Source organism: Fundulus heteroclitus, chromosome 21 (genome assembly GCF_011125445.2).
Source record: "Fundulus heteroclitus isolate FHET01 chromosome 21, MU-UCD_Fhet_4.1, whole genome shotgun sequence".
Lineage (NCBI taxonomy): Eukaryota > Metazoa > Chordata > Actinopteri > Cyprinodontiformes > Fundulidae > Fundulus > Fundulus heteroclitus.
Window position 1 is genome coordinate 35,691,258 of NC_046381.1, and position 15,897 is coordinate 35,707,154.

A 15,897-nucleotide genomic window follows, 5' to 3' on the forward strand; every position below is an offset into this window, starting at 1 on the left:
AGCTACAAAGGAAAGGTTCAATTCAAAGGGTTAGTTAAAATGGCCCAGTCAAAGTCCAGTCCTAAATCCAGGTAAGGACCTATGGTAGGAGTGAAAGCTGAAAGAGACATACCCTAAAAAAAAACTTTCAGCTGTGTTTGCAGTGAAACCTGCGGTTGCTATGTGACAAGATGTCAAAGGAGTGTTTTAAAAGGCACATTAATATAAATCTAACATCGCCAGATCCATTAAAGTGCCACAGCAGCAAAATGTTCTTAATGTCTATGATCTTTAATCTTCTACATGTTAAGATGCTTTACATCCTTCATTTCATGGAAGGATCCCTTGTCAGGCTTCTTGTACTCTTAGTTTGAAAGTCTAAAACATTTTGATGTACCAGTATAAGTATTTCTACTGTTATTAGAAGCCTCTTGGTTGTATTAAAACAGGAAAGAACTTTAAACTGATTGAAATGACAGGTTTCCTTCTAAATAAATTAGCACTACTACTACTTCTTCTCATTATTCTATAATGAGCAGGGTCTTTTTAGTCGTTATAAAGAAGGCGGCATATTTACAATATTGAGCTGTTATCGTCACACCAATTAAAACCAGCTACAGACAAGTTTTACATTGAAAGTTGTGCATTAGGTAGATCATTTAATTATTGGCCATTTACTGTCCTTCCATCAGAGAGGCTTTATTAATCAGACTTGTCTTCAGACATCGTCTCTGAATCAATAGTAAAACGCACTTTCTGATCCACGCTGCACCTTTTTTTTTCTCCCCCGTATTCAAGAAACACAAATATGAGACGCGTTATATAGAGACTCTAAAGAAAGGTTTTCATCAAAGCTCTATTTGGCTATTCCTGGGAGATGGCATGCACCCAGTGCTGGGTATTAGGAGAGAGATCTTATATTTGTTATTGTGATATTTCTAGTCCGCAGACTTCATATATTACTCACCGCATTGTTTTCCACTCCCATAAACCAACTGAAATGGGCAGAAGTGGCCCCTTTGTTTATCACTGTTTATTTGTCTCTGTTGGTTTATTAGTTTGTGCTGTGCAGCTTTGTTTGCCTCCAGCTTGCTTGACAGCTTGCCTCCACTGGGAATAGAGTGGCCTCGGTGTCCCAGCTCTAAATATACACCAATTTTCACCTAATGTTCAGTTTGTTTAAAGTCAGCGCTGTCCGGGAGAACCCTTGCAGGAACTGGGGTGATTGTGGGTGTCTTTATGCCGTAATGGAGCTGATTCAGGGAAAGTTTAGTTAGAGGCCTATAGTTAAGTGGACGAGGTTTTGTCGGACACTGGCATTTAAACTTTATTATGTTTGGATTTGTTTTGTGTTTTGTGTAAACCTTAGACGTTTGCCTTTCATTCTAAATGCCATGTCGCTATGGTAAGATGTGAAAAGATATTGCCAAGGTTACAATTTTATTGGGAGAAAAAGCAAAAATTTAATATTTGCCTTCATTTTCTGAAGCATGTTTAAATACAGATGCAGTAGATTTAAAAATCAAGAGTGGCAAGACCTTATCAACTCAAAAACTATTTTTATTTGAGGTAAGCCTCTGAAATGCCAGAGTATAATTATATTTTAGTTCAGAAACTACTTTGTGCATATTTGATTTCAATTTACTAGCAATTCTGAAATTGTATTTATTATTTACTAGATTCAGGGGAAATGCTTGTATTGTTGTTGTTTTTTCGCTGATTTAAAATAATTTTCATCTCACAACACCTTGCCATTTTCTTTTACCATGCAATGTCACATTTGTAAGAGGCAAAAAATTAATGGCCAATTTCTAAGCAACTATTATGCATAACTCTTACTTTCCAATACAGATTCCAACCTATCAAGATTTATCCTTCAAAACTATAACAACAAAATACTTTTTTTCTACATACTTTAGAAAGCATAACTATCATAACAATAGAAGGTTTGTTATAAAATAAATCCAATATCACTAATATACCCTATAGTAGCTGTTCTTTACTGTATCACAAAAAAAGCTCTAAACACATTCAGATCTCCTTATCTTTATTGAAAGAGGTATATGTGCAAATAAAACCCAACTAAAAAGGATTAAACACCCTTTCTGCTATGATTGCTCGTTATTATGTCAGGACACCATGTCACACTGTGTGTATGAGCTGTCAATATTACACAGCTCTCCATTCAGCACTTTACTACTATTTCATGTAATTTTAAACTGTTTAGCATCATATATTAGTGATTATCAGGAGCAGTTAGCATTACTAATAACAGCAATATCTGGGCATATGCCCTGTAAACAAAGTAGATATTTACTTCAACTGTAAACTTTCCAAAAGGTTGCCAACATTTCAAAACCTTAGCATGTTCCATTACATATTTGCTTCCTTGCAAGAAAAAAGAGTAACTTTGCTATAATATGGTAACCGTTCCGGTTTATTACTAAAACGCCTAAACTCAATGATAATGTAATAAACAATCAATAAGTCGTTGTAAAAGTTCCAGTTTCTTTTCTAGAAACTTCCTTCAACTTTTGCGCCTTCACTATTTTTAAACATCTCGCTGATACTGAAAATAGCTAACTCAAAAGATAAGATTTTTTTTTTTTTTTACTCAGTAACAACTTTAAAAATAAATGTGTTGGTCCCCAAAACTCAGAACAGTGTGACTGTTACCTTGTTCTTTCTTTCTATAAAAGCATCAAATCAGAAATCAGTATTAGCTTGTAACAGTCTGACTGGTACAGCTATAGAACATAATGTAACAAAACTACAATGTCTAACAATTCAAAATAAAAAGTTGTTCTCCAAAGGGTACCTAGAGTAGAGCCTGAGACTGGCCCATGAACAATGTATGTTTTGACTTATAATTATGGCTAATCAGTGCCATTTACACTACAGCTGGTTCCAAAAGGTTAAAGATGTGAAGGCTAATTTTGAGCTTAATGCTTTCAAAACAGTTCCTATGCAGTAATGTTGCATATTAGTGGTGTAAATCACCAGTTTTATCACAATATGATATTATAACAATTTGTTTGGATGACAATACGATATTTGGCGCCTGTTACGATTTCCAAGCGATATGATGAGATACCATCTGCCCATTTAACTCTATTATTTACACTATTAACTCGCAAAAAAACAAAAACATGTATGTTTTAACCATTTTATTTCTAAGCAGGCATTTAAACATAATAAAAACATTATTCTAATTTTAAAACAACAATAATAGTAATAATACTAACAATAATGATATTAATAATAATAATAATAATAATAATAATAATAATAATAATAATAATAATAATAATAATAATAATAATAGATCACTTGATGACTTTAGTCTCATGCCTTGTGAATTTCAAAAAAAAAGGTTCATCTTAGAAATAATGATATAGATTGATTATTTTCTTTTTTGCATGAATTATTTAATTAATATATCGATGTTGATGAATGTAATTTTTACAATTCTACCTCATATGTCAACTAAATGTGGTGATTAATAAAGCCAATACAGATGGAGCTAGCAGTTGACCTGGGTCTTTTTAAAAGTGACAAAAGTTATCCATACAAGTGCCTTACAGTTCAATAAATTCTTTAAAATCAGCTGTTTTTTTTACCTTGAGCATAAAGGTGAACATGTACTCGCAGTGTCTTTATTAGCCAAGTATTTCATGGCCAAACCTATTGGATGTTTGTTTTTGTCTCTTACTTTTTCTAAGTATTCTCCAGACTTTTTCTGTTTGGTGAAGGGCAACATTGATGTGGACGTGAACAAGACTTACAACCACGGCCTCTGAAGAGTTTAGTTAGTGGTCCTTCAGATGTAAGGCCCTGTCCTCTTTGCTACAAGGTCCCCATAGAATCTAAATCTGAGCTTGATTGAGACTATCAGTAGTCCACCTTATTTCCAGTGGGTTTAAAAAGTGGCATGATCACTATGGAAAGAACTATTTTCAAGGCCATTATTAACCGAGTTTTATGTGCAACGAAAGAGCAGAGGGTTCTCATTTCAGCTGGGTTTGTATTGCGTCTGAGAGGTAGATGATGCAATGGTGTTGTCTATATTTGAGCAGACCTCCACCAGGCAAAGGAGCAGCTGAGCATTAATTAACCAAAGTGCAGTTTACACCTCCAAGTTTGGAGTCAGTTTCCTCAGTCGCAAAAACATGTAGTGCCAATTCTATTTAAGACTGAGCTGCTGCACAGGAGAAGAGCAATTCAAGTATTTTGATGTGTTGTTCATGAGCGAATGTGAAAGACAGGCTGTAGTGCTCGAAGGGGTCTGCTGGTATGAAATTAACCTTTAATCTACGTTTCAGTCCTTAGCTATTGGTTAGTTACCAAATGAATGAGACAGAAAAAAATACAAGTAGCCAGACATGGCTACTTGTATTTTATACAAATTGTATTTTATACAAATGTTGACATCTTAGTGTTATGGTAAAGAGATCACCAGCAGATGCTCATTTGCTGCTCCTCCAGCCTGTAAAAAAATGCCACCTTTAAGCGGTGTAGGCATCTGGGGAAAATGCCTTCTGGACATTTCCTAAGAAAATGTTTTCACAAACGTCCCAGCGGAAGGAGGCTTCAGGGTTCCCCCAGAATTTTCTGCAGTTTAGTGACTGGCTCAGTAGTTAACTGGAAAAGCTAGATGATGGAATTGGAGAGAGAGGTTTCCACCTTTTAAAAAGTAATTTTTTTTTTTAAGTTTCGTTAGCTTTGATAATTGTTTAGCAAGTTGCATGTGTCTTTTTTTTTACTGTTAAAGGGAATCTCAGCTTACCTGTGCAAATTCTGAGGTTTCTGGGTCATGGCAACAGGGAACGGGCTTGAAATTGGAGGCAACCAGATTTTCACTCAACATTATCTCAATATCAGGTGGACCATCCACTTGATGTCTAGTGTCAGTCGCTAGAATTGACGATGACTCCTGGATAGGTGTCGAAACGTTTTCAGAAAAAACTGAGCGAAAGTTCGGGTGCCTCCTATTTAAGCCTGTTAGCTGGTGAATCCACCTGCACCAGCCAACTAAACTGGTTAAATCGCTTTACAATAGATTGTTGAACTGTAGTTTGTAATGTGCCTTAACATTGTAACTTATGGTAACACTGAAGCCCAGAATCAGTGCCTCGCAAAAAGTATTTACACTCCTTGAACTTCTCCACATTTTGTCACATTACAAACCCAGACATCAGTACGTTTTGTTGGGATTTTATTCATTGCTCCAACCATGTGGAGGAAAATTGAGTTGTGAATTTTACCTTTGTGTAGATACAAATATGAAAAGTGGGGTTGTGTTCACATATTAAGTCCCCTTCACTCTAATATATTTGACTCATAGGTGTCAAACTCCAGTCCTCGAAGGTTTGAAGTCCTGCAACTTTTAAATGTGTTTCCTCTTCAGCATACCTGAATACAAAAATTAGCTCCTGGCAAGATTCTGTAGAAGCGACGGCATGCACAGATGTGTTGGACCAGGAACAAATTCATTGCAGGACTGGAGCTTGGCATGCCTCCTCTAAATAAAATCTATTACAAGTTGCCTTTAGGAGTGACTTGACCGGTAAATCTAAGCTGGTCTGTAGGCCATCAGAGTTTTGTTAGTGAACAAACAACATCATGTAGATAGGTCTTGGATAAGGTTTTGGTAAGGTTTTGAAAAGGGGCACTGATTTTTCAGACCATAAGGCGCACCGTATTATAAGGCGCACAGTGACGTAACGTGTCTATGTGTGTCTTTGTCCACATATAAAGTGGCACACTAAATATTCTTCCCAAGTGTGTAATATCACTCCGCCCCTACACGTACACTGCTCTCTATCCGTCTCTGTCGGGAGGATGGAGTAGTTTGGTCTACACTGCCCTTTTTACAAGGTATGGCTATAATAAACACAACTTTTATATTGAATTAACTTACTTGGTTTATTGGTGGAAGCGTATACTGTGGGCGCAGGCTGCTTAAAGGCTCCCACATACTTGGGCTTACTGTTCCCATGCTGTGAGCTTGCTGGACTCTGCACTGACTTGCTGCAGTCGTTTTACCCTTCATAGTCGAGGGTACTGTTGCCTACATTTGTTGCGGCAAATTCCTACAATTCCCACACTTCCTGCCCTGTGGGACGAAGCGGCGGAACAGATGGTAACATGTGTGATTAGCTAGCTGAGCACCTAGAGCCATTTCTTTTCCAGCAGACTCTCACCGCGCACCTGTCAGTGAGACCAGAGAGGGACTGTGATGCAGCGCGTCTTGCGGCCAACTGCTTGCAGCAGCTCAGTGTTTCAGGCTTGGTGTCACATATAAAACAGTTCGACAAAGACTTCTTGCCACCGAGAAATTGTAAAAATTGAGCTGTGCACATACATGTATGCGCGGACCTCCGTGGAGTGAACTACGCCCGAGAATGCGGGGGTCTTTACATGAATGCACTTCTAATTTCAACATTACAGTCAGGCAGTCTTATAGACAGCTCAGGGGGCTGATCAGGTGTCACAAGGTACCGTATTGATCCAAATATCCATTGAGTGGAGCGGCTTCGTTGCTCACCATACTCGTACTTACACATTTTAACAGATTTTTGAGCACATTGTACCACATAAAATCGGTCAGTAAGAATAATGGTAATCATATATAAAGTGCACCGGATTATAAGGCGCACATTCAATTTTTGAGAAAATTTAAGGTTTTTAAGTGCGCCTTATAGTCCAAAAATACGGTATATAGTATATTGCACTACACAGTAGGAGAGCTTCAACCTGGGAATTAGCCCAGCGGCCCGTGTTGAACCTGGAGGAGCAGCAGAGATCCATAGCTCGGGTGGGAATCTGTTGACAGGAAAATTCTCAGTCATTCAAAGGCCACTGTACAAATCTAGCGAGAAAGAAATACATAAGAAGTAGTTTACTTAATACAGCCCATGTGGTGAATACAGCAAACATGCAGAAGTAGGTTCTCAGATCACATGAGAAGAAAAAAATTACCACTGTGGTCTACACACCAAACACTCTGTGTGAAATGAAACTAACACTTCACATCACATAAAGTTGTGTTGGTCTGTCACATGAAATTCCAACAAAATATATTAAGGTTTGTGGCTTTGACATGACAAATGTGGAAAAATATGAATGCTTTTGCAGGCTCTGTGATACTGACTCCTAGTGCAAACCTTTTTGGTAAAACTGTGGGTTAGTATTGAGTCTGGTATACAGATTCACGAGGTATCTACAGTGCACGCTGAATAATCTATAAAAATCTTTAATGAAACACATTTCTTTGAAAAGGCGAAGTATTATCTTTGGACAACTGTGGTGACAATTTACTTGAAGCCAACCTATTCATTTTTAAAAGATTTCAAATAGAATTGAAACACTCCTATGGTAGGATGCAATAATTTCAGATGTCGCAGTTGCATGATCACCTTGTGCCTTCAAGTAAAGTGTCATCCCGTGCTTGTGTGTGCCGGATTCTAACCTTTCCTCCCTCTGTTAACATTCCTCTCACCACAGCTCGGGTATGCGACAACGAACTCCTGCGCTGCCAAAATGGCGGGGAGTGTGTGAACAACCGATGTAGCTGCCCCCCCTCCTACACGGGCCTGCTGTGCGAGAAGCCCCGCTGCGAGTCCGAGCTGGGGGGTTGCAAGGGGCCCGATTCAGGCCAGGCGCCCCTGAAGCCTCCTTCGCTCTGCAGTTTGCTGACACTGCTGCTGCTGGGCGCGGCGCTACCCAGAGAAACCCCCTGCTGGTCCGCCATGCTCTGAAAGGGACCTGTTCGCGAGTGGGAGCGACACTCAGTCCCGCCACCTCCACCTTAGCCATCTCAGCCCTTTTCCCTTACAGATAACCAACAACAGTTAAAAAAAAATAAAAATATGAAAACACCATTAGCTTTCCGGACTGTGACGCACAGAGCTTCTCTGCTGCCAGACGTGGTGCTGACAATGAAGAGAATGTTCCAGACTAAAGCAAAAACTTTTCATTTAATTTCAAAGAATATATAAAAGTAAAGAGTATACATCTAAAATAAAAAAAAATATTATTAAAAGTATGAGTAACTGAGCATTTGCCTGATAAATCAAAAAATGGTGAATCCTGCCCCCCCCCCTCCCCCACACCCACTGCCCCCCAACCCCATCTCACCCCCTCCCCTTCCTCATTCTAAGCCATACCATACATGAGATCCTTCCACTTTGAGGAGGAATAACTCAAGATGACAGACTTGTTCACTTCCTTTCTTATTGCCACGGCAACAACAGCTGCAGCCAATCAGCTCTCGCACAAGCCTGAGGTGGCCTGACGAGCCCCTCACCACCACCACCACCCCCCCGCCTCGGGAGTTAATGTTTGCTGGACTGATGATGACAAAAAAAAAAAAAAAAAACATTAAAGAAAACCCCGTCCTTGCCGAGCAGCGTGGAAGATCGTCCTCAGAGACGGAACTGTTACACTTCAAGACGACGACAAACAGGAAAAGGTGTGGGGGGGGGGGGAGTAACATTCTGTCAGTGCATTGTGGATAGAAAGAAATCTGCCCAGATTGCCTCTTTGTGACGCAAAAAAACTTTGCCCCTGTTACCCCAAAACATCCCACACCCCCTCAGTCTTTACTGTCTCATCTACCCCCCTGTTCAGCCCTCTCACCTCTATCCCCCATCCACCCCTAACCCCCACGCCACGCTGCCACTGACCCGTGCATTCGTGAACGTAACTCTGTAAACCCTCGTTGGCTGAAAGATTCTTTTGTCCAATGTTAGTGATGCACATGTGTAAGACGCTCCCCCGACCCCTCTCATCCCTTCCTCTACTTCCAAAAAAGATGATCCAGTGAAGCTGTCCGACTCCTTTTCTGTCTTAGAGCAACCTCGCTCCCTGGAATGGGTGGACAGGGGGTGGTTTTTACCCCGAGCAGACAAGAAGTGCATAGAGAACCATCAGTGTATTTGCAAGTTCTTTTTTCTTGACAGAACAAAAAAAAGAGTCATGTAGTCCTTTTTTGTATCTCTGCCAAACTGTGATTGAATAAAGGCAACCTTTAATGTATCTATTTAAGACATCCAAATGCAGAAGCAATGTTATTCTTCTCTTTTCATTTCCTTTTTTTTTATTAATCATTATTCGATTTTGTTTTAGTTGTGCAGTTGATTTCCCTTTGTATTGGCAACGTGCTGGCATCAGAAAATATTAGTTTACATATACAGTATTAATAAAATGTATTAAAATCCCACCAAAGGACATTATCAATGTTTTGTTCTTGCTTTAACACTTGAAAATTTAAGTGAATAAAAGTCTGAAACTAAACTGTGTTGACATTCAGTTTTCATCGTTTACAAAGTGTTTTATTGTCTTGAATGTTTTTTTTTATTTTCTATATTTTGTCCAAGTGTTCTTGTTAGTGTTGCAATTTTCCCTATTTTAGATTGTTTCCTGTCTCACATAAGCAGGCTTATGAGATTGTTTCAAATAACAACAGCTATGATTACATTGACATTCTCATACAAGTGTTATCCTGAATCTCAATATAACAAATGTCTATATGACTTACATATAGAGTGTTTTTTATAAATCATTTTAGACTTCAAAAGTATCACAGACATACTGGAGGTTCTTGCTAACTACTGACCTTTTAACATAGTTTTAGAGGTGGTTTTTGATGAAATAATTCACATCAAAGCACCCAGCCTGTGAAAATCTATTACCAACCACTGTATATAAGTACCAATGAAGATTTGCTTGTTGTTGTTGTTGTTGTTTTTTTTATTGGGTTGGTTGTCACCTTTAATTGTGAAAATATGATGGCATACCCCCACAGCCTGGATTGCTGGCTGTGGGGTTGAGGAGTGAAAAAAGGCAGAAATGCCTGTGATTAACAAAAAAAAAAAAATCTGGAAACAGGCAGAAATGTTATCGTCACTTCCAGCAGAAGCTGCAATGCCTAAATTAAGAACAAACATATTTTAAGACAGATACATAGCCAAATAAACATCATTCAGATTAAAGGATGTTTATATGCAAAAGTGCTACTATTCCAACAAACCAGATTGCTGCAAAGAATGAACCGAAGATAAAAACAAACAAAAAATGTCAGCGTGTGTTGTTTGGTGAGTGTTTTTGATTGTTTCTTGCTTGTTTGTTTTTTGTTTTAGTGTGTAATTAATGTGGATAGGTATGGGTGGAGAAAATGAGGAAGGAACTGAGAAGACTCGCTTGCGTTTCCTGCATCAATGTCTTGACACATCTGGCGAAGAAGATGTTTTTAGGTCTGTTGGTGCGGGCTAGTATTGCTCTCTGTGCATCAGAGGGGAGGGTTGTAAATTGAGGGTGTCCTGGATGACTAGCATCCTTTTTTGATCTGTTTTTGGCATTTGGGTAGATTTCATTTAAGTGGGCAGACAACGATCTGCTGAGCAGTCTTATAACCTCCTGCAGCTGTTTCTTTTCTGCTGTGGTGCAGCTGGTATACCACACTGTCCATTCGTAGGTAACGACACTCACATTTAGCAATAGAGGAAGCTTGCTCTTCCTCAACATTTTTAGGATGAAGACGTGCTGCTGGGATGGTGTTTGTTGTCCAGCTCACGTCTTCCAAAATATCGAGCCCAAGGAATTTGAAGCCTTTGACGTGCTTCTCCTCCGCTCTGTTTATCTCCAGTTCTGTGTGTGCAGTGTGGACCTTAATTTCCACAAATTAGATTGCTTTGCTCTTCTTCTTGTTGAGATCGAGGTGGTTGTCATTGCACCAAAGAACCAGTGCCTGGACCTCCTCCCTCACTGCGGTCTCGTTATGATTGCTAATTGGTCCCACAATAGTCGTCTCATCATTAAATTTAGTCATAGTCTTAGAGCTGTGAGTGGTGACACAGTTGTGAGTTTACAGTGTGAACGAAATTGGACTAAGGAAACAACCCGAGGCACACCAGGGTTGAGAACAATGGTGAATGATGTAGAGGTGGCCATCCTGACATCATGTGGTCTGTGAGAAATGTTTATGATCCACAGCTCAGGTTGTTATTAAATGCCAAGATGAAGTCTACAAGCAATATCCTGCCATATATATTTGGTTTATCCAGTTGGTTGACTGTGACATTATCAGTGAACCTGTTGGACCTGTAAGCAAACTGATGTTGCTCAAAACCATGATATGAGGGTCTTAGTGCCACTTGACACTACAGCCACTGACTGACACACATTCATGTGTCAATGTACAGATTAGTAGGCAACCTGGAATTAAGTGCCTTGACCAAGAACACATCGACGTTTGACAATGTCAGTGCAAGACAGCTACTCTATCTACTGAGCCACAGTCGCCCACAACTGATTTGATTTTCCAGCAGAACTATGTCCACACTACCAAAAGGTACCAAAAACGGGTTCTGTGACCATAGCATTACTGTGCTTGATAGCCTTCAAACTGGCCTGACCCAAACTTCAAAGAGAATGTGGAGTATTGTCAAGAGGAAGATGAGAGACACCAGACCTAATAATGCAGATTATTACACCTCAATGCTTCCATCACACCTCAGCAGAAGCACAGGGTGATTACATCCATGCCACACTGCATTGATGCAATAATTCATGCAAAAAAGGAGCCCCAACTAAATATTGAGTGCATTAAATGACATTTCATAGCACATCGTTTTCGAAAGCCTAACATTTCTTTCCGAAATATAATTTTTTTATTAATTTAATAGGAGTCCTAATTAAATGTATTATGCTTGTAAAAGAAGTGTTTACTGAACTTATGCAGACATTCGGGATATGACGCAGGATTTTTCTTATGCTGCGTGACGTTCCTACTGGAGTTGAAGTAGGTGACCAGTGAAGAGACTGCAGAGAAACAGAAGCCATTTGGAGAGTAAGACTGAGAGACACTCAGCTTGACCCAGAACCAGACCTTCATTTAGTCCTTTGTGAGTGCCATTGGGACAAAGATGGAGCCCACATTCCAACCTACCTGAAACCAGTGAATGAAGAGTCACAGTGGAAGGTTCTTCTCATAAATAAGTCTGTAAGTAGAAGACTTATTTTTCAAGCTTCACAAACTAATGAAAGCACCGGGCAAATCAGACGAGAATGTCTGCGTTACAGTCTGGGGGTCAGTTGCAGGTGAATCCACCTGAATCAATCATTCGAGCTGTTGGAGACCTGTTGAGAAAAAACAATGAGCCCTTCTCAGAACACTGCCTTTCGTCACATGTGCAGAAGACAATCTTTAATACTGGTTTGAGCAAGCTCATCTGATGGTTATAGAATATGACTGTTCTGACAGATAAAAAGATAAAAGAAGAGCGGAGAGTCTCGAGGAGTCAGGCTATATGTTAAAATGGAGCAGAAGTAAGTGCTGTTGAGTATGTGTAAGTGATTGAGTGTGGTTTTGGAAAACCCAAACATGGAGAAGATTTGTATTTTACATTCAGAGGTTTACATCATCAGGCCAAGGGCAAATCAACTGTTATGTCAGTTTCACACAGTCCCCTTACCCCCCAGCCTCACCGACTCCATCATCCATGTGTTTTTGCTCTCCATCGCAAATAGAAGCCTCTGTAGTCAATGCGATAATTCCCACCGGCTCTGTGGTACTGCTGCATACCGTCCAGCCCTCCTCCTTCTACTGTCAGATCAAGTTTGTTTTAGATGGATTTCGGAGCGAAAGGCATAAATTTTGAGCAAAAAAAAAAACCAACAACAATACAAAAAAGCAGCTCCAGAGTAAAGCAGATCCATAACATTCCAAAATATGAGGGGAGGCTGACTGGATACATGAACAGACCCTACATGCATCCACTGTGCATTGCTGCACGGCACATTTTGCGATGGTGACGGAGCGGACACAAAAGGCCAGAGTGAAGCCGGCTTTACACGCTACGAAAAGAGGAGAAGCAAGTCAACAAAGTGGAGCTGGAAAATGACCCACCACAAATAAGGTTATTTCTGCCACGAGGGGAAGGTGGTCACCGCATATCATGTTAGTCAAAACCAAAGAAGATTGCAGAGTTTGTCTTTGCACTTTCTGCACACAACGCAAGCAATGGTCCAAAGAGAGGAACCAGATGTCTGCTGGGTCACTGAGGGGGATTCTGTTTGTAATATGCAATTTCAAAGGCGCTTGTTTCTGAGATGTTTTTGCCTATTTTTAAGCAACCAATAACTATAGTATAAAAATATTGCTTATTGTCCCTCATTGAAAAATTGTATGTGTCAAAGGAGCAAAGTGAAACATCAATGAAAGCAAGAGCAAGAAACATATAAACAAAAAATAAGGATTTGCAACATAAGGAAAAAAAACATACTGTACAGTTATAGCTGCTCAACATAGCATGGTCAAGAAACTATAGAAGTATGCAACTGAGCAGGGTGACCTTAAAAATGTGCAAAACACGTGTGTATATTTAGGCATAAAAACAACAACAGAGTATTCACAATGCTGAAAAGAAGTGTGCAAAGGAAGATCAACTCTACAGCAAAATATGGAAAGACAAGGATCATGAAGAAATTTGCATGAAAAAGATAACTAAAGACTGGAGTATACACCTCTTTGTTAAATAAGTGTCTTTGTGAGACTGCTTTCTATTTATTTTTATTATGGTAAATGGTAAATGGCTTGTACTTGTATAGCGCTTTAACTAGTCTTGATGACCTCCAAAGCGCTTTACACTACAGTTCAGTCATTCACCCATTCACACTCACATTCACATTCACACCCTGACGGTGGTGAGCTATGTTAGTAGCCACAGCTGCCCTGGGGCAGACTGACAGAGGTGAGGCTGCCATGCACCGGCGCCACCGGTCCCTCTGACCACCGCCAGCAGGCAATGCGGGTGAAGTGTCTTGCCCAAGGACACAACGACAGACACAGAAAGAGCGGGGAATCAAACCGGCAACCCGCCAATTGCAAGACGAACTCCCTAACCTCTGTGCCACATCGCCCCATTATACATACTTTTATTACAAAGAAAAGAAAATATTTCTTTTCTCAGAAAACAAATTAAATTTTTATTGTGTTTGAAGTTTTTTGTTCATTCATTTGTCCAATATGAATTAAAAATTGAGCTATTATTGTTACCGGTAATTATCGAATACAGACGAGTCATTGTTTCTATTCTAAAGTCATTTTGAAGTCATTGCTGACTAATTTGAAGTTTGCTATTTAACTGCATTTCTAACCACACAGACAATGCATACTTTAAATAAGAGGAAATTATTAGTCCTGTTAAAAGTATAAAGAGTACCATCAGAGATTTTCACAACTGGTTCAAGTGTCCTCATTTTTTCAAAACATCAAATATGGTCTGCAGTAGATCTTGCTACTTTTGTTGACTGCCCTGGAAGATACTCCACCGCAGAAACCACGTAGCGCTCCAGGCTACCAGGAAAAAGTCTGGCAGCTCCTCTGGCAACCACAGATACAGAAACATGCCTTGCCATCCACGTCGGCTGAGCTTCGCCTGATGCTCTGCTGTATATCGTAGGGAGGTTAGCTCGCCGCACTAAACTGGTCGCATCATTTTAGGACACTCCGCTCCCGAGTGTCACGCAGACCTGCTACGTAGGGGGTCAATCTGAATATGCCAGTTCATGTTGTGCAGTAAACAGTGATAATTTTGATTTGGGGTCATCAAATCAAAACTTCAATCTGAAGACCAGCAGTTGTCGACCATTAGCCAGCTAATGTGCGATTGTAAGACTTGTATTACTCTATAAAGAGCAGAACGGCAAAAGGAATTATCCTTTGAGTCCTTGAACATCCTTTTTGAAAAATGTTTGCTCAGGTCCATGTGGGAAAATCAAAATGAGAGCAAATACGTTTTAGATAATACTATTTTATCTGTAAAAACAAAGGTTGTTTTCTTTTATTCAATTATGTTAATATCGGAATATCTACCCAATGTAAATTGTCTACGAATTAGATAAAGTAAGTGAAGAAAATTAGAGCACAAAAGCAGAAACACAACAGAAATGAGTCTTTCTTCAACGGTCTCTATTATATTTTCCTTGTTTGTTATAGTATTTTATTAATTATCTTTACTGTAATAAAAGGGGGAACATTTAGAAAATGGTTTTCGATTAATTCCCAGTAATTACCTGTAATTTCTAAAATGTGTTTTAGAAAAACCAGTCAAGCTCTTTTGTTGCCTTTAATTAATACCGTGTTTAAACCCACTTTACAAGGTTTCAAGTTAAAACAAAATTGTCTCCTTGAATATATAATCGCCTGCAGAGGCATTAGTTTGTTTAAACCCATTAATAGTGGTTTAAAAATGGAGGTACCTCCAGGTGTTATTAGAAAATAAACCCTGACAAAGTGAATAAAATGACATGCAGTGCGATGGACACAAGCCACAGCAAGGCCACCCAGACTAATTCAGCTTTCGCCCTTCTCAAATTCAACATGGTAGCGACTGTTTTCAGTGAGAAGCATTGCCTGTGAAACAAAATCAAATATTTAAAACTGTTCGTGCCATTTAAAGGCCTGAAGGTTGTGTGTGAGAGTCTTCTCAGCGGCTCCCTCGCTCAGGGACCTCCACAGCATGTCATTACATCTTGCACGCAGACTGGGCAAAGTTTTTATGCTTCGTGCCCTTCCCGACACAAGTGGGATTTGAACCTGGTTGCACCATATCAAAGACAAAGGCATGCCCAGCGACACCACAGAGGGACGATGCCTAAGGGCTGAAGGTTATACACAATAAATTTGAATGTAAAAAAAAAAAAAAAATCTGTAATATTTCAGTAACTCAGCTATCCTGCAGATTTACAATAGGTGGAGCAATATATACATTTTGGGCAGTTATTTTCTTAACTTTCATTATTTAGGGCTTACAGCTAACAAAAACCCAAAATTCAGGCTCTAAGAAAATGTGAATAATACATGTGGCTAATTAGAGAAAAGTCATTTTAATACAGAGATATTGTTGTATTAAC

At 39.4% G+C, this 15,897-nt stretch overlaps 1 protein-coding gene across 10 annotated transcripts in view; it reads left to right on the forward strand.

The window, feature by feature from the left end:
- The window catches only part of ntng1a (netrin g1a), a 190,625-nt gene extending 182,086 nt beyond the window's left edge, over positions 1-8,539 (forward strand). For all 10 annotated transcript variants that reach the window (XM_036124782.1, XM_036124786.1, XM_036124783.1 and 7 more), the window contains one exon: positions 7,486-8,539. In XM_036124782.1, the coding sequence (XP_035980675.1) occupies positions 7,486-7,739 (254 nt within the window). In that variant the 3' untranslated portion in view covers positions 7,740-8,539. The remainder of the gene's footprint in view (positions 1-7,485) is intronic.
- Positions 8,540-15,897: the final 7,358 nt, after the last annotated feature.